This window comes from Girardinichthys multiradiatus, chromosome 6 (assembly GCF_021462225.1).
Source record: "Girardinichthys multiradiatus isolate DD_20200921_A chromosome 6, DD_fGirMul_XY1, whole genome shotgun sequence".
Lineage (NCBI taxonomy): Eukaryota > Metazoa > Chordata > Actinopteri > Cyprinodontiformes > Goodeidae > Girardinichthys > Girardinichthys multiradiatus.
In genome coordinates, this window is record NC_061799.1 from 41,272,095 (window position 1) to 41,295,059 (window position 22,965).

At 38.3% G+C, this 22,965-nt stretch overlaps 1 protein-coding gene across 3 annotated transcripts in view; it reads right to left on the reverse strand.

The window, feature by feature from the left end:
- LOC124869909 (nuclear receptor coactivator 2-like) overlaps nucleotides 1-22,965 on the reverse strand; it is a 66,321-nt gene that overhangs the window by 23,437 nt on the left and 19,919 nt on the right. For all 3 annotated transcript variants that reach the window (XM_047368143.1, XM_047368145.1, XM_047368144.1), the window contains 3 exons: nucleotides 12,117-12,224; nucleotides 10,409-10,581; nucleotides 1,984-2,087 (listed from right to left, as the gene is read on the reverse strand). In XM_047368143.1, coding sequence (XP_047224099.1) covers nucleotides 1,984-2,087; nucleotides 10,409-10,581; nucleotides 12,117-12,205 — 366 coding nt within the window. In that variant the 5' untranslated portion in view covers nucleotides 12,206-12,224. The remainder of the gene's footprint in view (nucleotides 1-1,983; nucleotides 2,088-10,408; nucleotides 10,582-12,116; nucleotides 12,225-22,965) is intronic.

The window sequence follows — 22,965 nt, forward strand, 5'->3', positions numbered from 1 at the left end:
TCTGTGTGTATGGGGTCAGGCTCCTCCTTCTCTTTTCTAATCTGGCTTTTCCCAAAGGTATTTATACCTCCTTCGGTCCCATGGTAAACGTCCTCTCTCACTCGCGCACAGACACACACATAAGTAGGCTTGATGGCAGCACCACTGTCAGTCAGAGGAGCTCTTATCTCCATTAGTCACATGTAGAGCAATGCTAGATGCAGTTAGAAAGGCGTTCTCAGGTTGACTGTCTTGCTCATGATTGAATTTGCCCTATTTATTTGTTTGTCTAGTTGAAGATTAGTGGACTCAGATTGAATTAGATCTTGGAAACCTATGAAGCACACTCCTTTTTGGAATAAAGATCAGAATAAAGATCAGTGAGCTGTTGTTCACACTGTAAACGTCCACCATGTAAAAATCGAACCAGAGCTGCTTTAAATTTAAAAACTCCAAAATGAAAGTAAGAACTAGTTAAACAATGATGTATCATTGGATTACATTTCAAAATGACATGTTGGTTTCCTGAACTATAACTACATTTAAAAGACAGTACACCCCCCATGAGTTCAGGGTTTTACATACATCACAAAAATGAGTACACCCCTCACATTTCTAATTATTTTCCTATTTTTATTTTCATTGGACAACACTAAGGATGTGACACTTTGATACAATGTGAAGTAGTTACCGTACAGCTTGTATAGTAATGGAAATTTGCTGTCCCCTTTAAAACAATTCAACACATGTCTAAAGTGCTGGCAACAAAAGTGAGTACACCCCTAAGTGAAAATCTCCAAATTGTGCCCAAAGTGGGCATGAAGTTCACTAGAGCCTCATAGGTTGCCAATGGAATCCTCTTCCACTCCTTTAGGACGAAATGACAGAGCTGGTAGATGTTAGAGACCTTGCGCTTCTCCACATTTCGTTTGAGGATACCCTACAGATGCTCAACAGGGTTTAGATATGGAGACATCCTTTGCCAGTCCAGCACCTTTACCCTCAGTTTTTTTTAGACAGGCAGTGGTTGTCCTGTGGGTTTGTTTAGGGTTGTTATCATGTTGGAAAACTGTCCTGTGCTCCAGTTTCCAAAGGGAGGGGATCATACTCTGCTTCAATATGTCATACTGCATGCTGGCATTCGTAGCTCCCTCAATGAAATGTAGCTCCCCACAGCCAGCAGCACTCCTGCAGCCCCAAAGTGTGACACTCCCACCACCATGTTTGACATTTAAAACTCAACCATTGTTTTCTTTGGAGTTCAATAAAGATAAGGATAGCCTTTGATGAAGTATGTAGGATGGTTGACAGCTTTTCCCCGCAACATAAAGAGCATTTACACCAGTACTAAAGAGACTGCTGTTTTTTTGTTAATGACTGTTGCCTCAACATAATTTCTGAATCCAGCTGTATGTACTAGAGCTTGCTGGTAGCCAACATCCTTCAATTAAATGACAAAGCTGTGTGTCTACTGCGAAGTATGATAATCCTTTGGTGATTATCTGATTTAAAATTTAATGTGGTAATGGCAGTATTGGGCCAGTACATAAGATAGTTACCATGGAGACTGAAAACAGATTGGTGGACAGATATTATTGCAGACCAAGGAGTTACACTGGCTTCTGAGACAAATCCTCCTGGAAGTATCCTCTCTTCCTAGAAAAAACTTAGGTTTTCTGATTTTCTGAAGGAAGTCTTCTTCCATAACCTATTCTAATGAATATGTTAGATACATACGAAATAAAAATTATTTATTTGTTACAAGAAATCATTTTTAATGTTATACCTTTTTTTGTTGTTGAGTTTTTTCAGTTTATTCTAACTTGAAGATCCAAGTCTGTGTTAACGCTTTGCAGAACTGAAACCCTGTTGATGTAACCTGCTTGTTCCCTCATTTGCTGCTGCAATCATTTCCAGTCCCTCCAAATGGCCCCTCAGAAAGGGAGGACAGGTACACAAAATATTGTGAGGTGGAGACAAAACCTACCACCAGGTTGAACCTACCTCCAGCATCATTGGCCCAAGAGTGTCTTTATCAATGACGGCCTGCCCTGTGGAGGAGACATCTGCCTTCTGCACCTCCTCTGCATTTGCCACTGGAGCCTTTTCTGTTATGAGAAACATGAAAGCAGGTGGTTAAAAGAGAACCAGAGAAAACCTGGATTGTGGGGACTGATTTATTGGACTAACCTAAAATTATGTCTTTATCTCTTATTTCACTTTTAATTTATAAACATAAAACCTATCAGTGAAAGAAAAATAAAATAAAATAGGGCGATGTTATAAATGCATGAATCATTGATGCTGTTGTCAAAAAGGCACATCACTTGTGAAGACACTGCATCAAAAACAGCAATAAAACGTTTAAATAAGTAATATACACTACTCACAAAAAGTTAGGGATATTTGGCTTTCAAATTAAATCTATGGAAATTGTAATAAGTTCACGCTACAGTGATATTATATAATAAAAGTATGGCTTTTAAGTTGAAGCATGCAATGGTGATTCCTCATCTCAAACAATTTATTGAAACAAAAGCCAGACAAAGACATGGCATCCCACTCTTCTTGAAGGACGGCCCTCAGATCATTGAGGCTCTAGGGGAACAGAGTTACGAGCCTCTAGGCGAAGTCTCTAGACAGAGACTCAGCTGACCCTATAGGTTTTCTATGGGATCCACATCTGGAGAATGTGCAGGCCACTCAATTTCAGGTACCCCAGTCTCCGGCAGCCGTTCTCCTAATGATGCGACCTTGATGAGCAGGGGCACAATGACTGGATTAATGATGTTTTTCAGGTAGCATGGCATTGTCACTCCACAATTCACAAACTGTAGAGTAGTTCTGTATTAACTAGACACACCTGCCCAAACTGTAACACCACCAATCCAAAGGCTTGTCTGGTGACAACAGTGGCTGATGCATAGCGCCCTCCTTGACGTCTTCAAAATCACGGGTGGCCATCATTTCTGCTCAGTGTGAATCAACTTTCATCAGAGAACTGCACTGAGGCCCACTGGTCCTTCGTCCAGCATAAATGCTCCCTGGCGCCTGCAAGACGATGATGCCTGTGACTAGTAGTGTGCTCAGGTACCCTTACAGGTTGTCTAGCACACAGACCCCACTGATGTAAACTTGGGTGCTTCTCAACTCCCTTAAATGTACCTGGAGCTGAGTGGCATTCATCATCCGGTTCAGCAGGGTACTGTTTACAATAAAGTGGGCATCAGTGAGGGATGTGGTCAAAGGACGTCCACCTCTATACCTTTCTGTGACTCTTCCAGTATTTCCGTTGCAACCTCCTGATGACACTCCGTGACACTCTAAGCTCACTGGTCCCTTTCGGCTAAGAACATCCTGTTTAAAGCCTCGCAATAGTTTCATGATGTCAAAATGTGAACAGCATGATGAGGAGGACTGTTGGAACCAGGAAATTAATTTGTCCATTTATGTTGTAAATTATGTCTTTAAGCTCTTTGTTAGAGAGCAGCCAGTTATGCAAAATGTACAGTTGGACATGTGCATTCAAACGTTTAGAGGTCAGATTAAGTTCACCAATAAAGGTTATAGTGCATTTTAGGTTCTAACGTTTTGTGAGTATTGTACGTGATGTTGCTTACTAGAAAAAATAACAGCTTGTCAGGGTCAAGCTTTTGCTGTAGCTTGGCTGTTTAAGCAGCCGGACAACACTGACAGTGTTGTTTTTGTAGTCGTAAAGCTGTCACCCACGCACCAACTCTGTGTTTTCATACACAAGACAAGAGGACCTTCCACATATTACATTCTCTGGCAAGCTGTTCTCTTCCCGCAATGTTAACCTGATGCCTATAATCCAACTCTAAAACCAAGATTGGAGTTAAGTGGCTAGCATATTATTCACAGCACGGATCATTGCACAATTTTCCTGTACATTTTTACAGCAACTTTTTCCCATTCCTTCATGGCCGTACCAGACTGTTAAGCCTCCCATGGCCCCATTCGGCCACATAGCTGACATTCCTTTAGTGGGACTGGAGCTGTGGAGTCATCAACCCTTAAAACTTTGTCACTGCAGAGCCTGGAATGGCACTACAGTCCAAGCTGGAGGGAATGTAAGTCAAAGCCTGAGTTCTTTAAAACAAAATAAGTTATTACAGTTTATTTAACATGAAATAATTCCATGTTTTAGTTTAAATCTTCAAAATACCTTCATCTCAAGTGAATAAAAGTACTTCAAAAATCATCTTTAAACTGCTCAACAGCTATAAGCCTATCCCTCAGGATTGCACATGAATGACTTAACAGTTTGGTGCCACATAGCTTCCTTATTGCCCAATGCACAACTCATTAGCTCAAATTAACTTCATTCAGCGGCTCTTGCAGCACACGACAAACAGCTATGGCCTTTACACGCAGTTTTCTCCAATTAAATCGTCCAATAACTATGTAAAGTAACTTTTGTGCACAAAATGTGTTTATTTGCTATCTACAAACTTTGAATTTGGTTTCAAATTCTGCTCATCAGTTAAATGTTCCTTAACAATAGTGTGTTTTTCTGCTGTTGACCTCACAGCTGTGTGACTTGAGCATTATCCGCGTGTAAGTCTGCTTATTCAGCTGTTGTTTTCAGATGCAAACAGTGCAATGACACATGGACACCAACTGGGTGACCGCAGGCACAACAACGGAAGAGATGAGATGAACAGATGAAAGGAAAAATGACAGTTAGGACAAGGTTTCAAGTCAGAAGTTTCCATACACTCATTATGGGCATGAATGACAAATATATATAGGAAGTTTGGGCTTTTATTGATTATTGAAACAGTTTTTTAGAGAATAAAATGCATAATATATATTTTAAAACTAAATGATTTTCTCTTTTCCACACAGCAGCAGTCTTATATACAGTACATATTAATACAATTGTTTATTACTGATGAAGGTTTTGTAAGCCCTTTTAACATATCAAGGCCAAGTCCTACCAAGTTCTTCTGGGTCATCATCAACCTGTCCAGCAGGTAGTTACTCTGTTTCAGTATAAAATGATTTGTTTGGCACCACTCATTGGACTGACCAGTATTCAGCCAGATTATTTTAACATCAACAGTTCAAATATTTCTATAGTTGTACATGTCCTTTGAGTGTGTCATTCATTTGTCAAGGTTTGGAAGAAGACACAACCCGTCCATCTCAGGTGAAAGAAGTTCGACAGAAAATTCAACATCTAAGAATAGATAGCAACCGTTAAGCATGGTGGTAGTAGCATCATGCTGTGGGGCTGTTTAAACCCAAAATCATTGCAGCTGTATTTTGTACTATCACCCCATCTGAGAAAAAGAATGATTTAACAAAATCAATAAAATCCTAAAATATTTTACATTCTTGTCCATTTTAATGTCTTTAAACTTCTAACTGAAGATAAAGGTTAAAGCAAATAAAAATTAAGAGTACAAAAGGAAATCCAAAGAGGTGAAAGTGGATAATGCAAAGGATAATGTAACTGGGAAAGGCAACACAGTAAAAGAGGCAAATGGAGAAAGAGGGGAAATAACAGATGACATAAGCAAGTTAATGAAAAAAGGTCAAAAGGTCAGGAGAAGAAAAGAAAAAATAAGACACTCAAAAAAAAACATGTTGTGAAAGGATTGAAGCAGGGTTGAATAACAGAAGAAAGGACAAGATGAAAGAGAAAACATTTACAATGGATATTATAAGATGAAGAGACAAAAAAATCAAGAGAAATATGGACGATACAAAACAGGAAGGAGAGTAAAGTAAAAAAGGGAAGAAAGAGTAAAAGACAGCAAAACATGGTGGAAGTCAGGTGAAGGATGGATTAAAAAAAGAATAGATAAAGAAGTAAAACAAAAAAGAATTACAGTACGTAAAGAGAGAAAATAATGGTTTCCAAAATTGTGACAAATATGCAAAAGATAAAATATGAGGCAGAGAAGTGTATAAAGGTGAAAAAAGTCATGAAGAAAAAGTAAAGATTAGGACAAACTAAAGGACAGATTGGAGAAAATTTCTCCCCGCTTCTCTCGGAAGGCCTATTGCATGTTGCCCACTGTTATATAAGTGCCCTAGCAGAGGCTGTCTCACCATTACAGTCATTTCACAGTCTGTGGGTTCGCACTGTTGGGGATTGTTTTCTATTTACTTTTTAAAGCTAAGGGCCCTCTGGATTTCAGATGTAACCTTTGGGAGTCTTCACATATTAATTTTACTCTCTTCTTACTGTGAAGACTGAGCTTTGTTTAATAAACATCAGTTCTGAGCTTTTTAACGCCCACAGCTAACACACTCTTCCAGCAGATTTTCCACTTTCATGGTGGGGAGAACATGAAAGGACGTTTTCTGATAAATAAATGGTTATCTGAGAAAATTTGTTGCTTCTGACCTTTAATGACAAAAAATGGATTTAAATAGCTAATATAGCCTTCCAATTTCTTATCTGAAATATTTGACACAGGCAAATCTAAAACCTGTGGTAGCCAAAAACAAATTTATGAGCTGGCAAAAGTGGCACGTGTTCTGCAAACTGCATTAAAGCTTTTATCCAGTGAACCCCATAAATATTAATATTAACCATCATATTAATTTAAAGTAATCTTTTAATTCCACAATAATGTTTCTTCTGAATGGAGGTAATATTAATGTTTTGGATTGGGCCAGCAACACTTCTGCCTTGAATCAAACACAGATTCTGTGGCGAGGGCTAAAAATTAGGATGATGGCAAGGAGGCCCTCCAACCATAAAATATCTGGAGCTCATTAAGCAGAAGAACATTTGGTAAAAATACCAGTGGAAATATGCATAAAGCTGGTCAGTAATCATAAGAAGGGTTTGATTGCTGTAATGTCATTAAAAGCTTTTTCATTAATTATTGAGAAAAAAAAAATTATTTCACTGGTAATATTTTGTTAAAATATAAATGAAAACCGAGACATTTTTACCAAAGATTATGCGCTTTGTGCTTTGTCTTATTATCATTAGGGATATGTCTGTGTCATTTCCAATCAAAGACTTAAATTTGAAATCCATATCCAGAATATTTCTGGACTTAACTGTATGTATTTGTGTGTGTCACCTAATTTGAGCTAAATCTCATACCAACTAACCGGCCTCCTGCCAACTATAATTAACAGTATTTCATATTTTCTCCCAAAGTAAAAACATAACTGGCATGTAAACATACAGGTGGCCCCTGCTAAGGCATTGCAAGAGTGTGAATTGTGACCCTGGCTTTGCATATACAGTGCCTTGGGAAAGTACTTGGCCCCCTTGAACTGGTCAACCTCTTGCCACATTTCAGGCTTCAAACATAAAGATATAAAATGCTAATTTTTTTGTGAAGAATCAACAACAAGTGGGACATAATCGTGAAGTGGAATGAAATTTATTGGATGTGTCAAACTTTTTTAACAAATAAAAAACTGAAAAGTGGGGCGTGCAATATTATTCAGCCCCCTTGCGTTAATACTTTGTAGCGCCACCCTTTGCTGTAATTACAGCTGCAAGTCACTTGGGGTATGTCTCTATCAGTTTTGCACATCGAGAGACTGAAATTCTTGCCCATTCTTCCTTGCAAAACAGCTGGAGCTCAGTGAGGTTGGATGGAGAGCGTTCGTGAGCCGCAGTCTTCAGCTCTTTCTACAGATTCTCGATTGGATTCAGGTCTGGACTTTGACTAGGCCATTCCAACACCTGGATACGTTTATTTGTGAACCATTCCATTGTAGATTTGGTTTTATGTTTTGGATCATTGTCTTGTTGGAAGATAAATCTCCGTCCCAGTCTCAGGTCTCTTGCCGACTCCAACAGGTTTTCTTCCAGAATGGTCCTGTATTTGGCCCCATCCATCTTCCCATCAATTTTGACCATCTTCCCTGTCCCTGCTGACGAAAAGCAGGCCCAAACCATGATGCTGCCACCACCATGTTTGACAGTGGGGATGGTGTGTTCAGGGTGATGAGCTGTGTTGCTTTTACGTCAAACATATCATTTTGCATTGTGGCCAAACAGTTAGATTTTGGTTTCATCCGACCAGAGCACCTTCTTCCACATGTTTGGTGTGTCTCCCAGGTGGCTTGTGGCAAATTGTAAACAAGATTTTTTATGGATATCTTTGAGAAATGGCTTTCTTCTGGCCACTCTTCCATAAAGGCCAGATTTGTGCAGTGTACGACTGATTGTTGTCCTATGGACAGACTCTCCCACCTCAGCTGTAGATCTCTGCAGTTCATCCAGAGTGATCATGGACCTCTTGGCTGCATCTCTGATCGGTCTTCTCCTTGTTCGAGATGAAAGTTTAGAGGGACGGCCGGGTCTTGGTAGATTTGCAGTGGTCTGATACTCCTTCCATTTCAATATGATTGCTTGCACAGTGCTCCTTGGGACGTTTAAAGCTTGGGAAATCTTTTTGTATCCAAATCCGGCTTTAAACTTCTCCACAACAGTATCTCGGACCTGCCTGGTGTGTTCCTTGGTCTTCATGATGCACTCTGCGCTTTGAACAAAACCCTGAGACTATCACAGAGCAGGTGCATTTATACGGAGACTTGATTACACACAGGTGGATTTTATTTATCATCATCAGTCATTTGGGACAACATTGGATCATTCAGAGATCCTCACTGAACTTCTGGAGTGAGTTTGCTGCACTGAAAGTAAATTGGCTGAATAATATTGCACGCCCCACTTTTCAGTTTTTTATTTGTTAAAAACGTTTGACACATCCAATAAATTTCATTCCACTTCACGATTGTGTCCAACTTGTTGTTGATTCTTCACAAAAAATTTGAATTTTATATCTTTATGTTTGAAGCCTGAAATGTGGCAAGAGGTTGACCAGTTCAAGGGGGACGAGTACTTTCTCAAGGCACTGTAATTACCTTTTGCCCCTTTCTGCTGCTGAGGATCGCTAGAAAATCCAAACATTTTCCTACTGCTCCTTAAAGGAAACCAGGTCCCATGTGTAATAATAATTAGCCAGTTTGGCATTGCTTTGGTGTTGATTGCTTAAGAGATTATCTTCATCTGTCTCTTTTTTGCCAGGGTCGCTAACAAAAATCAATAAGGGGCACTATTTTTCATTGATGTTTGTTAGCTACCATGGCAGAAAAATGCAGATGAAGATAATATCCTAAACACTCAACACCAAAGCAATGCAAAAATACTTGGTTCAGTGTAAACTCATGAACCATTACACAGAGACAGTAAAATTAACAAAATGTATACCCTCTTTTAGAGCAATGGTTTCACATATCAGAACATAATAAAATGGTAAGGTTCCAAATTTATTTCAACCTAACATCGTCTTAATTAATTAAACAAAAACAAACCCAACAGTTGTCAGTTTTTAAAAAAAATAAGAAGGCTTGCCCAGAGAATGTCTTTTCTCTAAAAGATTATGGCAGCACAACTTAGGTTAGTAAAGATGGATCTGAATCAGGGCTGCCTGAAAACTGCCGTAAAAAGGCTAAAAAATTGCTGTCCATTTTTCTCTTTGCTTTTCTCTTTACAATTCCACAATCACACCACCACCCTCTAAGCATTAGGATCTCCACGACTAATAAGCTTACATTCGGTGTGAGCATTAAGGCAAGGAAGAGTCCCCCCAATTGGCCAAATGCCAGACTGACAGTTAAGTCATGAACACTTGAAATATTGCATCCTATCAAGTATTGCATTACAATATTTTTTTGCTGCAATATTGACCACAATGATCATGCCATGGTGATTACAATTTAACATATTGTACAGATCTAATCTGAAGAAACCACAGAACAATGTCATTTGGACAGATGAGACCAATTTAAAGATGTTTGGTCATAATGCACGTTTAGAAGAAAGAAAAACAGGAAGTTAGCATAAAGACTTCGTTCAAACTGTATAGCACAGTAGTGGAGGGGTGATGAGGATATGGGCTTGTTTTACAGCCACAGGATCTGGACACCTTGGGGTCACTGAGTCCACCATGAAGTCCTTGGTTTACCAAAGTACTGTACAGTCAGATGTGAGCCCAAATGATCCCAAACACAGCAGCAAATCTATGACAGAATGGTTCAGAAGGAAAAAAAATGGAAGGAGTTGCGTTGAAACTGACAAAGCCCAGACTTCTGTGTGACAAAAATGCTGTTGATTTTAATGGATGTATTAAATTTGTCACACAGCTTTTTCATTTTGGATTATCAGTGTTAAATAAATAATGACATTGTGGAGTCTAATGTGTATTTTTTATAGTTATGGTTAGATTTAAGTAGTTGTAGAACCTAGTAAAGATCTTATTATTTTCCTGTTTCTTACTGTGTACCTATGTATGCATTATTTTTTCAGGAATACTTAAGGTATGTAGTGTCTGACCTGAGAAAACTAATGGTTGACAGGGCCTGGAATCTAACAACAAATCCTTTAAAAAAGCAGAAATAAATGATTTGGGATGCTCACCCTGCTCCTTGATCTGCCTGATCTGCTTCACTGTCTCTTTGAGGATGGCACATTTGTCTGGCTTCACGTTGAGGTCGTCTATGTCATTGATGTTGGCAAAGATCAGCTCTGCCAGCTCCTCGATGTATTTGTTCTCCTGCTCCCTGTTGCGCTTCTCAGTACTTCTCTTTGGGCTGCAGGACAGCAAGAAATGATGCCAAAAACACAAATGAAATTTAGTTGGAGAAAAAAGGAACTAAGAGATGGTAATTGTCAAGGAAAACTGTAAAAAACACCACTGTACTATGCTGAACATTACATCTGAAAAGCTTTTGTCTTTGTGATTGTCGTTCTTCTTTGTGAGACAAAGACCTCCCCAGTGAACGTAAATTAACTTCTGTGACCTGACATTAATGAGTCGCATGACCTCAGTGCAAAGAACACAGTGCATCATTACTACAACAACTTTTTTGTTGTTACATAAACTGTTGTCTGTAAAACTGCATCAGTAGGCAAAACAACACTAGTGTTCTCTTCCCAAAGGGCAATTAACAGCAGTTCATCACTTATGAATAATTATAAATAATGTATCACAAATATCTGTTCTGATTCATACACACCGTTTTGGGAAAGTATTCACACCCCTTTGAAGTGTTTTACATTTTGTAAGACCACAAATGTAATTTATAGGGATTTTGTAGGACAGACCGACACAAAGTTGTGCACAGCTGTGAAGTGAAAGAAATGGACACTTTCACATTTTTTTCCAAATACAAATCTGACAAGCATGGAGTGCATTTGATTTAAGACTCAATACTTTGTACAACCTTCCACTGGAATTAGAGTTGCATCTTTTAGGGTATGTCTTCTCAACTTTGCACATCTAGAGACTGAAACTTTGGAAAACGGTTCAAGGTCAATCTGAATCGATAGAGAGCATATGTTAACAATACATTTTTAAGTCTCCCCACATATTCTCAAATGGACTTGGGTCTTGACTTTGACTGGACCGTTCTTACACATAAATATGCTTTAATCTAGACCACTCCATTGGAACTCTGGTTGTATGTTTAGGGTTTAGGTTCTGATAGAAGGTGAACCTCTGCATATTGAATCTTAGCATATTGATGTACTGCTTAAAAAAATCTCCACAGCTTTTTTCCCAACCTGGCCTCCTTGGTCTTCATGATACTGTTTGTTCTCTAATGTGTTCTAACAAACCTCTGAGGCCTTCAGAGAACAGTCATTTATTTAATAAATTACTTCTGAAGGCAATGGTTGCACTGCGTTTTCTTTAGATGTATCAGTGAAAAAGAGACCGAACACATGTATACCACACTTTTCAGATTTCTATTTGTAAAAAGAAAAAAGCTTAAATGTACAATTTTCCTCCTACTGAATTACTTTGTTTTGGTTCACCACATAAAACATTCTAACATAACAAAATGTGAAACAGATCAAGGGTGAAGTAAGTGTATTTTTGCATTTATTATAAGTGTATTCTGCAATTAAGAGAAGAGATTTAATACTAAAGTCCAAGTCCTCATTATCTGTTGTCTCCCTTTTAAAATCCTTGTTTTTTTGGTTTTTTTTACTTGAGGATCTAAAAGGAAGACATCTGAAACAGACGCATCTACAAAATTCCAAGCAAACTACAAAAATTGAAAGAACTGCTGCATGCAAACTTTTTTTATTCATATTTTTTTTTAATGAAGGCAAAGTTTTTCACCTAGGTCCCAGGAGGTCCGACTGACAGTCTTTCCTCTTTACAGACTCCCCTTTGGGGGGCTCAGGAATGTCCCCCCCAACGCTACTCATCCTTAGCAGTTATCAGCACCTAAACCAAAGGAAGACAAGAAAACAAAGCAGAGATCCTTGGTAATGACAGAAGTAAATTACAGAAACAGAATTGGGATTTATAAGTAAAAGTCATTGTCATGACTGACAGACGAGCAGTTTTTTTTTTATGCAAATCAGGGAACCCCAATTCTTTTAATCTTTTAGCTTACTTCATGTTGACAGATTTCTACGATGGCGGCAGCAAATCAGGCCTGGGTGGGGCTAGTGAAACTGTCCAGAGATGTGGTTCATCACATTTTATTTAACTCAGTTCAGTTTATTTATACAGCGGCAATTCACAACACAAGTTGTATCAAGGCACTTTGCAAAAAAAAAGGAAAAGTCAATCCAATCATACAAACAGATTCAGGTACAGAAATTTTAATTGATCCTAGTTATCAAACAATGCAGTCAAGTTCAGCTAATTATTCAAAATGGTTAAAAAGTTTTTCTATCTAATGAAACCCAGCAGATTGCACTGAGTCAGTGACTTGCAGCATTCACTCCAACTGGATGAGCATGTAGCGACAGTGGACAGTCACTTGCATTGTGTTGTTGACTTTGCAGCAATCCTTCATACTGAGCATGCATGTAGTGACAGTGAAAAGGAAAACTCTCCTTGAACAGGAGGAAATCTCCAGCAGAACCAAAACCTGGCTGAGTGTGAGTGGCCATCTGCCATGACCAACTGGGCCAGGTTGGCCTTTTGTCAAATGAAAACAGTTTTTTGCATTTAATCAAATTATATTTGTCTGATATTACAATTTATTTTTAATCTTACAAAAAGCTATAGAAATCTATAAGTGGGCTAATTTTCAGAGCACTTTATTTGGCAAGGACTCCTTTTTACATTGAAGGGGCTTTTCCAAATGTGCCAGAATCCAACTATGTATGAACAGGTCATGGAGATCAGGGCTGTTTAATCGGGGCCCGACTGGGCATGCCTATTATTTACACAGCAATTGACTAAATAACTATCAAGTTCAAACTTCCAAGTCTTTACTTTCTTTATTAATAAGCAATATGTTGTGTTTGCCTTGTTGCAATTTATATTCTTCTCCATCTCAGTCTAGATGTACAGGTTGAACAGTGTCACAACAGGTAGAGTTAGTTAAAGTCAGACTTCAAACAAAATTATAGATGACAGTTAAAGTTAAGGAAAGTAAAGATCCCTTCTGTCCGCAACATTAATCACAATATTTTATAAAGGAAAGGTTTTAATATCCCAATGATGTAAACAACCCGCACAGTGCATTATCAAACACAGATTATGAGTCACAAAAAAACAATGTACCACTGTAATGAGCCTGAAGGCAATATGTGGGCAGCCCAGTGGGAATACAGTGGGTGTCGGTAATTACTTCAGATAGAAATAGCTAATTCACGTAGGCACTCTCACTGTTCCCTCATTAATTTTAACATGTCAGTCTTCAATATGACTGACTGTTTGAGAAATCGGTGCAAAAAATCAAAAATAGAAAGAAATTAAAATTAGGCCACATTAAAATAAAGCTTTTATTGAGGAAGAAACATGCACCATATGGTGATATCATGGAGATAGACTTGACCAATACAGTTCTAGAACACCATTTTTAGGGGGGCGGCCCTGCATTACTCTATGCTTCATAAATGCTGAAAAAACTGTGGTCACACCAGCACTATATCTGGCATCTCATTTAGATTACTTCAAATTGCAGAAAAAGACTTGATGAAAAACAAATTAAACTGTCTAGTTCATAGTGATCAAAAGTCCGGCCATTTCCACCTGGCTTCGAAATATCACGGGGGCTACTTTAGTGGAAACCCCCAACGGACTAAAGGTAGTGGCATGCCAACAAAGAAAATGCCGAATTCAAAACCTTAGAATGTCTGTTCAATAAAGACTAGGTTACATTCAAGTTCTGATGCACCCAGTGGACAATGAAATACAGCTCACTATTGGCGGCCACCTGATGGCCAAGTGTAGATGTACAGTTCTGTTCACATAAATAGCAGTGTGATTAAAAATGTGAGTAAAGCTCAAAATCCTTACAATAGTTTTCATTTCCATGCATTGGAAATACTGAACATTATATTCTAAATTATTTTAAACCATAAATTTATCATGTATCAATCTCTTAATCATGTACAGAAAATGAAGACAAATGAACATTGGGCCGCAACAAAACTGCAGTGACTGCATTTTTCTTAAAAAGAATTAAATACTTACTGTATAAACTGAAAAATCATTACGATTTATAATTCCTGTGAATCATTAAAATAATATTTAGAAGTGGAACCAATGTTTTTGAGAACTGCTTCACATCTGTGTTGTATGGAGATGACCAACTTCTGGTACCTGTGAGCAGGTATTCCAGCCCAGGATGATCTGACAACATTTCACAATTCCTCTGCATTTCTTGGTTTTGCCTCAGAAACAGTATTTTTGATGTCAACCCGCAGGTTTTCACTCGTGTACTGTCCGGGTATTGGGCTGGACACTCCATAACTTTGATTTTGTTGGTCTAGAACCAGGATGCTGCTCGCTTGCTGGTGTGTTTCGGGTTGTTGTCTTGTTGAAACACCAATTTCAAGGGCATTTCCTCTTCAGCATGAGGCAACATGACCTCTTCAAGTACTTTGATATGTGTTAGCTGATTCATGATCCCTTGTATGCGATAAATAGGCCCGACACCATAGTAAGAGAAATATCCCTATATCATGATGCTTAACCCACCATGCTTCACTGTCTTCAGAGTGGACTCTTGCTTCAATTCAGTGTTTGGGTTTTGTCTGACAAACTGTCTGCTGTCCTTGGACCCAAAAAAAACAAAAACAATCTTACTTTCATAAGTCTGCAAAATGTTTCTCCATTTCTCTTTAGGCCAATTAATGTGTACCCTGGCAAATTGCATCATCTGCAGAAACATCTTATTTTAACAGTGGGACTTTGGAGGGCTATACCTTAGCTTCACAGAGGTGTCTTCTAATTGTCCCAGTACTCGCCATTAACCTCAGACCTTCTTTGATCACCCTGAAGCTGATCATCGGCTGAGCCTTTGCCCTTCTGGTTTTTCTACGATCCATTTGAATGGTAGTCTTTCATTTTCTTACATGTCTGTCTGGTTTTGCTTTCCATTTTAAGGCATTGGAGAACATTTCAGCCGAGCCTATCATTTTCTCCACTTCTTTATACGTTTTCCCCTCTCCAATCAATGTTTTAATCATGCTGTTCTTCTGAACAATGCCTGGAATGACCCATTTCTGTCAGGTTTCTATTGAGAAATGCATGTATAATATGTTCTGGCATTATTGTTAATTAAGGGCCATTTGATTGAAACCTGGTTCTTCACAGAAAGAATGAACTCAGTAAATGAACTCCACACTGCTATTATTTTGAACACGCCTCTTTCAATCAGTTATTCAATTACATAGACTCAGGAGCATGCATATATTGAATGTTGGTTTTGTTGGTTTTCTATGACACTACCAAACCTACAAGTGAATTATTTGCCATGTGATATGATTCCTACGAAAAACAATGACTGATCTGGTTGGACTGCTGAACATGTGTTACCACCGAAGTTCAGTGAGTACCCAGCTTCTCGTTTGGCACCACCAGTTTTATCTCTGGACTTGAATGAAGCCGTTCAAGTCCAATCCCAATTCTGTACCTTTTAGTTACTTTTACTACCAAACACTGATTGCAACTTCTGGCACCTGTGAAGGTATTCCAGCCCAGGATGATTTGACAACATTCATTCCATCCATCCATCCATCCATCCATCCATCCATCCATCCTCTATACCCGCTTGCTCCATACAGGGTCGCGGAGGAGCTGGCGCCTTTCTCCAGCGGTCTACAGGGGCTGGCAGAGGCAGTGTTCACACTGGAGAGGCCACCAGCCCATTGCAGTTGACAACATTACACAATTCCTTTTTCTGATTACAAAAAAAATATTTTGGGGTACCAGCTTTTATTCTACAAGAGTACATCTAAGACAGTCAGCTGCTAATATAAAAAATAAAATGTATATTAAATAAAAATGAATCCACACGGAAATTTACTTTTTCACTCAATCAGGCAATGATAAGGAAGTACAGTAGGTAAAAGTCAGCATAGAAGTGGTGTTTGTAGAGACAGTAGGCCTTTAAGGCCCTTCAACTGGCTGGGACACATCACCTGACAGTTACATAAGAGCCGGTCAGTGGGATGGATACTACACAGAAGAAGGCAGAAGAGAGGGATAAGCAAAAGGGAAAAAAAACTGTGAGACAGAGGAAGAGAGAGAAAGGAGATAAGAGAGTTAGAATCAGTGTAAAAATAGAAGAGGAAGAGAAGTCAGAGAAATACAGATAATATAAAAATGTATCATGGGAAATATATGAATGGACGAGGTGTCGTTAGGAAAATAGTTTCTGACACAGATTTTATGTTGACAAGTACAAATGCTGTACAATGATACAAGAGGGGGTAAACAGAGTGACAGCAGGAAGAAAATGGGAGGTGGGTCATTTGTTGCTCTAAATAATTAGGCCTGAGGGCAGAGGAAAGTATGGCCTAATTACAATACAACATAAGGGATAAAAGGACAGGATATAATGATTATAAATAAGACAAGAAGTATGCTGCTAGTTTCCATAATCCAAATTTAGAAGAAAATTGAGTTTGTATCATCACAGATCAAATATCATCAACACTTTATTTGATGACATATTTTTATGCTAGCAGCATGGCTTTAGCGTCAAAAATCATCTTTCCATACAAAGCAAAGCAGTGCATCATCTGACTACCGGAGGGCGACTATTTGTTAAGAGAAAAATTGAAGCATTGTGCAGAGAAAATACCCAGAAAATGCAGCATGAAAACATTTGGGATTCCCTGATTTTCTTTCCTCTGGTCTAAGCACCATACCCTTTCAATACTTACACATTCATACAGCAGTAAGCAAAATGGCAAGCGACCTTTCAGACAACTACCCACAGCATATGATAGATTGATGTAGTCTAACGTACTGAGCATAAAATATCATAATGACTCCTTAATAAAATCCAAAATTGTCTTCAGAAGTATTCTAATCATGAAAATAGAGTTCATCTGCGTGTCATTTTATTGCAGTATAGTGCTTCTTGCTAAAGCAGAGGAGGACTGTTCTTTTTACAAATTAATAGATCTCATGTTAGTGGCAGTTTCCTCAACTGCAGTAAAACTTCGTCAAACTTTAAACATACCCAACGTCAGAGTAAGGTTTTCTTAGTAGAATCTCAGGAGATGATGCTATGAGGAACTAGTTATATATTAATCATGATGATCTTGAGAAGAAACAGCTGACCTTACAGAGTTATATTATATAACATTAAAATTCTCATGTTTCAGGGCTGCAGTGCATGCAACAGTTTGCTGAAGAGGAAAAATCCAACATGATGGTGTGAGAAATCAATAGAAAAGGCTCCTTTAAAGTTTCAATCAATTGCAAAGAAGCTACACACACAGACATAAAGTCTGAGTACTCACAACTGACATCGCTTGGATGTTCACATCAATATGTGTGTGCATCAAAACACACAAACACATGCACAAAGGTGCACATATGGCACGTAAACATCTGCATTATAAATTAACACTAATGCAGGCTGCAAAAAAAGTCTTTATCCTGCTCAGCCCGATACTAATGCAATCAGAGAAGCTGAGAGCTTTGCAAAGCGAAGCCATTTAAAAACAATTTGAGCTTGAGAGAAGGGACAGGGCCAGAGGGTCAATGCAGCCATTAAGAAATTAAAGCTGAGGATTGATCACTGCCTGCTTAAGTGGGCCTTGTCTCCAATAGAAACCAACTGTGTGTTTGGGTTCTGCAGATCCAAAATAGAGAAGAAAAATTGTTCCTTACAGGGCAAAGTTATATTTAATTGAAAATGTAAGTATATTAAACGTCTTTAATTTCCAATAATTTTGTGAATGAAAACAAACACAAACAATCACACACACACACACAGAAAGAAAAGATTTTGAAAAAACAAGAGTGTCAGGATTGCGGTTCTGAAAGTGTTATAAGTAATTTATTACCAAACTTTCCTTTGAATTTTCTGTTTTCAAATAACAAACCCCTGTGGTTTCTCTATGCTGGAGTGTTGCAGAGGACAGAAAAAAGGTAGGTGTCAGATTACACACAGATGGAGGTCAGGCTTGGGAAAGAGTTAGAAACATAGAGCTGCGATCCATTTTAGCTTTAGTTATAAAGACAACAAAAGGCTAATAATGAGTTAAAGTTCTGCTAAATGTATCAAGAAGTAACAACCCCTTAATTTGCGACTAAGCTAGTGGATAGGAAGATGAGGCAACAGCCGCCCTTGTGAAAGACCTACGATTCACAAAATGATAGTTGTCATAGAAGTACAATGCATTACGGGCTGTTATTAAAGTAATGAGTCATCCCCAGGCCTTAGCTTACACACTAATTGAGGTTTTGAGCTATTAACAAAAAAAATGGACCATGATGTCTTATGTAATGATAGAGAGCCCAAAATTAAAGCCAATAGTGGGATAACAGGGAGCCTCTCTATGCCTGATGTGATATCACCTTCAATGAGTAAATGTCAGAGCTTTTATTCCCAGAAATGAATTGAGTCAATCAGTTTAGTAGCTAGGGCTCTTCCTTTAGGTCTGTGTGTTTTTAAGATACACTGCTTCTGAGAAACCTTTAATCAGAATCAGAATCAGAAAAGCTTTATTGCCAAGTACGTTTTTGGACATACAAGGAATTTGTTTTGGCGTAGTCAGTGCAATACAATACAATTAAAGTAGCACTGTCATTAGTTAGTTAGTAAGAAATCTCACAAACCACCAGAGCCACTCTACATTTTATTCTTCCTAATATTTCTATCAGCGGTTTTGAATTTTGCATTCAGACCCTGTGATAGAAAACATGCAGTGCTCTCCTGCACTTAGTTCCCAGTTCAAAGATCAAATCTCACACTGACAAAAAATAAAAAAAATACAACCTTCAATTTATTCAGTCCGGAGAAAATTCCCATATTAAGAAAGACATTTCTTTTATTAACAATTATTGGATTCCATAAAAAACAACAACTACCTATATTAATGAAATATAACAAAAGCATTTTTTAAATTTAGCTTAATTTCTTAATTTGGACAGAGTGTCTGTTGACTAATGTTCAATTCACTTCCTTTTAGTATAAATATGACGTGGCACAAGGGTCTATTTCTCCTAGCCTGTCTTCAAAATAGGAAATACAAGGGAACATGCCAAGACAGGTGTGTTAATCTTTAAAAGTCAAGAAAAGGCAGCTAGAAAATGTTACTCTCCTAAAACTGCCCATGTCTACAAACTAGGCTGGAGGATGACCTACTTGTATCTCACCATCTTACATGGTGAACAGGATGGTAGGGAAGGAACAATTGGCTCCATTGATCACAAGAACTGCAGCAATAATAACTATATAATTTATGCCAACTGTTTTCTGTGAGTTATACCAGGAAAAAAGCTTTTTTATCTCCTATCATTACAAGTTCAGTTTGATCTAAACCAGGGGTGTCCAAAGCGTGGCCCAGGGACCTTTTGTGGCCCTTGGAATGATGGATGGGGCCCTGAGTGCAGTTGAAGAATGCTACAAATCTGGGCCTCCAGCAAATAGAGCTAATACATATGGAGACATTTTGTGCTGTTTTTAGGGTGAGACTTTCACAGTTAAATTTGAATCTTCTTAAATAGAAAATTTTAGGAACAACACATGTATTTCTATCTTATTAGCCATGTTTTTTATTTTGCTTTTATTTTAATACCATAGTAGGGCCACCAACATCCAGTGGCTTTTTACTCAAAATCAGACTTGGGCACAGCCATTCATTAAACTTTGCTTAATATAGCAAATATTTTCAAATACAGTTCTCATATTTGGTGCTGGGAAAATACAAAACACATTTTCTACACCAAAATACACCTTTTATTAGGCAAAAGTCTGAAAACCTGATTGGAACTATGATAATATTTAATTTATTGGTTTGTTTCATTAAAATATTGCACGTCTAAAACTATTATGGCTTTTTAATTTGAAAAAGACTTATGGCCTTTGAGTACTTTCAACTTACTGACTTTGGCCCATGGTGCCAAACGTTTGGACAGCGCTGAACATTTCAGCGACAGATTCAACACTTAACAAGTGGGTCTGGTGTAACAAACATGGTCTCTGTGATACCGTTTCTCTTTCAAATGCTATGGTGAAAACTCTTTCAAATATCTAGATATTTTGAAAAAAATCCAGTGGCCTCTGTCAAAAAACATGAAAATGGTTTCAGCACTGTCAAAAAAAGCGACTCAAAAATTATATTAAAACTTGTAGGGTTGAGGAGAGAGATTAAAGAGACAATGTGGAAAGAAATGGTCAAAGATCTCTCTCTCTCTGCATGCACTAACTTATATAAGAAGTGTAAAGTGCAGAACAGAATTGGGCGTACTGTGAGCAGCGTGGGATCTGCGCGAACTCCTTGCACACTGTCCGTGGACGTTTTCAGGTTTCATGGTCGAGCGTACCAATTTCCTATATTTCTGGTGACAAATTCATACATTTTCCACGTTTTCTGCCATGGCATCATCGGATGGGAAGGCAGAACTAAGTTAGCTGTAGCTTTGGAAAAACAAAAACAAAAGATGGCTGTGTTAAAGGCCACACTGGAGATGAAGAAGAGGAATACACCCGTCTGTGAAAAGCCGTGATGCTGTGCGTACTCGCGACCGGCTGCTCGGCGCAGTGTGTCATATATAAAACAGTTCAGTGTGGAGACTTTTTCCTGCCGAGCAGTTTGTGTGGCACTGCGCACATCGTAAAAATTTTGCTTCGTCTGGACATGTCTGGCGGACATCCGCTTAAAGTCTGCTCGTTCGTGGAGTCAAATACGCGCAACTAAGTTTTGCTCTTAAGTGTTGTTGTACTAGCCAAATTGGGTTGGTCCCCAAAGTAAAACAATCTATTCTAAGATTGTTCAGGGCTATTGTTGTACTGCCTAATATATGATTTACACCTCCAAAGAAGGCCTTATCTTATCTCAATCATATCTGCTAGAAATAGGACCTTTTTCTCCATAGGTTGTGCAAGACAACTGGTCCACAAAACTAGTTATTACCAGAGGTAGAGCTTTTAGGTTTCAAGACCCTGTTGTACATCTGACTGCTTCCTTTGCCACTAAATAAAATAATCAAAGGGAAAGTGCAGTTTATCCATGAATGATTCATTAAATGTTTTTCAAAAAAACAATAAACAGAGGCAGTACTAACTTAAGTGAGGAAACAATCCATCAAAAACCAGCCATCAGTGTTACTTAAGGACTTTTACACCAATGGACAATTGTAAACTGGGAGGAGGGACCCCCCTATTATTTCTTTTCAAGCTTCGGTTAAAGCAGCTGAGCAAAAGCCAACAAACCCTGTGATCACACAGAAGCACACAATACCCTAATACCCTGCAGAGGCTGGATTAGGAACCATGATGAAGGACCAGGGATGCAAGCTTGGCTTTTCTTTTTGTGTATGCATACATCTATGTGCAGCAGTTTCCATATAAGTTTATCAAGTCTGTTTATGTACATCTCAGCTGTTTGGTGTGATGATGCTACACTGAGGTGTTGGCTTAATGGCTGGTGGCTTATTGCCAATTCAGAGACAGCAGTGGAGATGGACTTCAACTGCTGCTTCCTTTGACACCCGTGGGCTCATGAGAGTTGACTCAGCAAATAATCACAAAGCAAATACGACCTCCAAAGTAATGTTTGGCTGAGCCAACAAAATTTAAAGAGGTCCCAGTTAGACCACACTGCATATGCATCTAGCAAAAAGAGCTAATTAACTTTAGCATTGTTTAAAATAAAGATTACATTCCCTTAGCGGGTTCTGCTAGTCGGGATGGACAAAGATGGCCAGTCAAGGAGTTTCTGATGAATGCAACAGAATATAAAAAAAATCCTTTTAAATTAACTTGTACTATTTAATCAATCAATCAAAACTAAACACTTTATCCAATACCACAAGATAAAGAGATAATTCCTTAAGGGGCCTAAAAATAAGGACCTGTGGTGCATCTTCTAAACTTCACAAACCCTTACAAAAGCCTGAAAACAGGGCCACCAATACTAAAATTAAAATATAAAGACTGGGAAGATGAGCAAATGTTGATTCTCCTCTTTTTACTAGATTTTATTAAACATCCAGTTTTGTGTGAAAGAAATCTTGCAAAAAACCATTAAAATGTGGAAAAAGGATACAATAGAGAAAGTTTAGTAGTTTAACTGAAATGATCATAGAATTGTAAAAGGACCCCCATCTATCAGCCATCTGTTATTAAGAAACGTTTGAGGGACAAGGACTTGACATTTCATATCAGTTCCCAAACTGTATATAGATAAGTCTGTACAACTGATCACAACATTTTAATAATGTTCCGATGTTTTAAATCTAGAAATATCAAAAAGCCATCAATCCTTTTCAGAGTTGGGTGCATTTCCAACAGTAAAAAGAGCTTTGACTTGATTAAAACAGAAATTTGAGAGATTAAACCTCAAAAACAAGGTGATTGGATCGATTCATTTCTTCACCAAAATAACTAAAGTTGGATCTCCAAGTGTGTCAGGATTTAGCAATAGTTAAAATCAAGCCACGTTAGCATGATTTGATACCACCGTGAAGGGACTGTAACCACTTGAGGCTAGTGTAATCAACCTTGCTTCAAATTCTCTTCAACAAGGCCATGGCA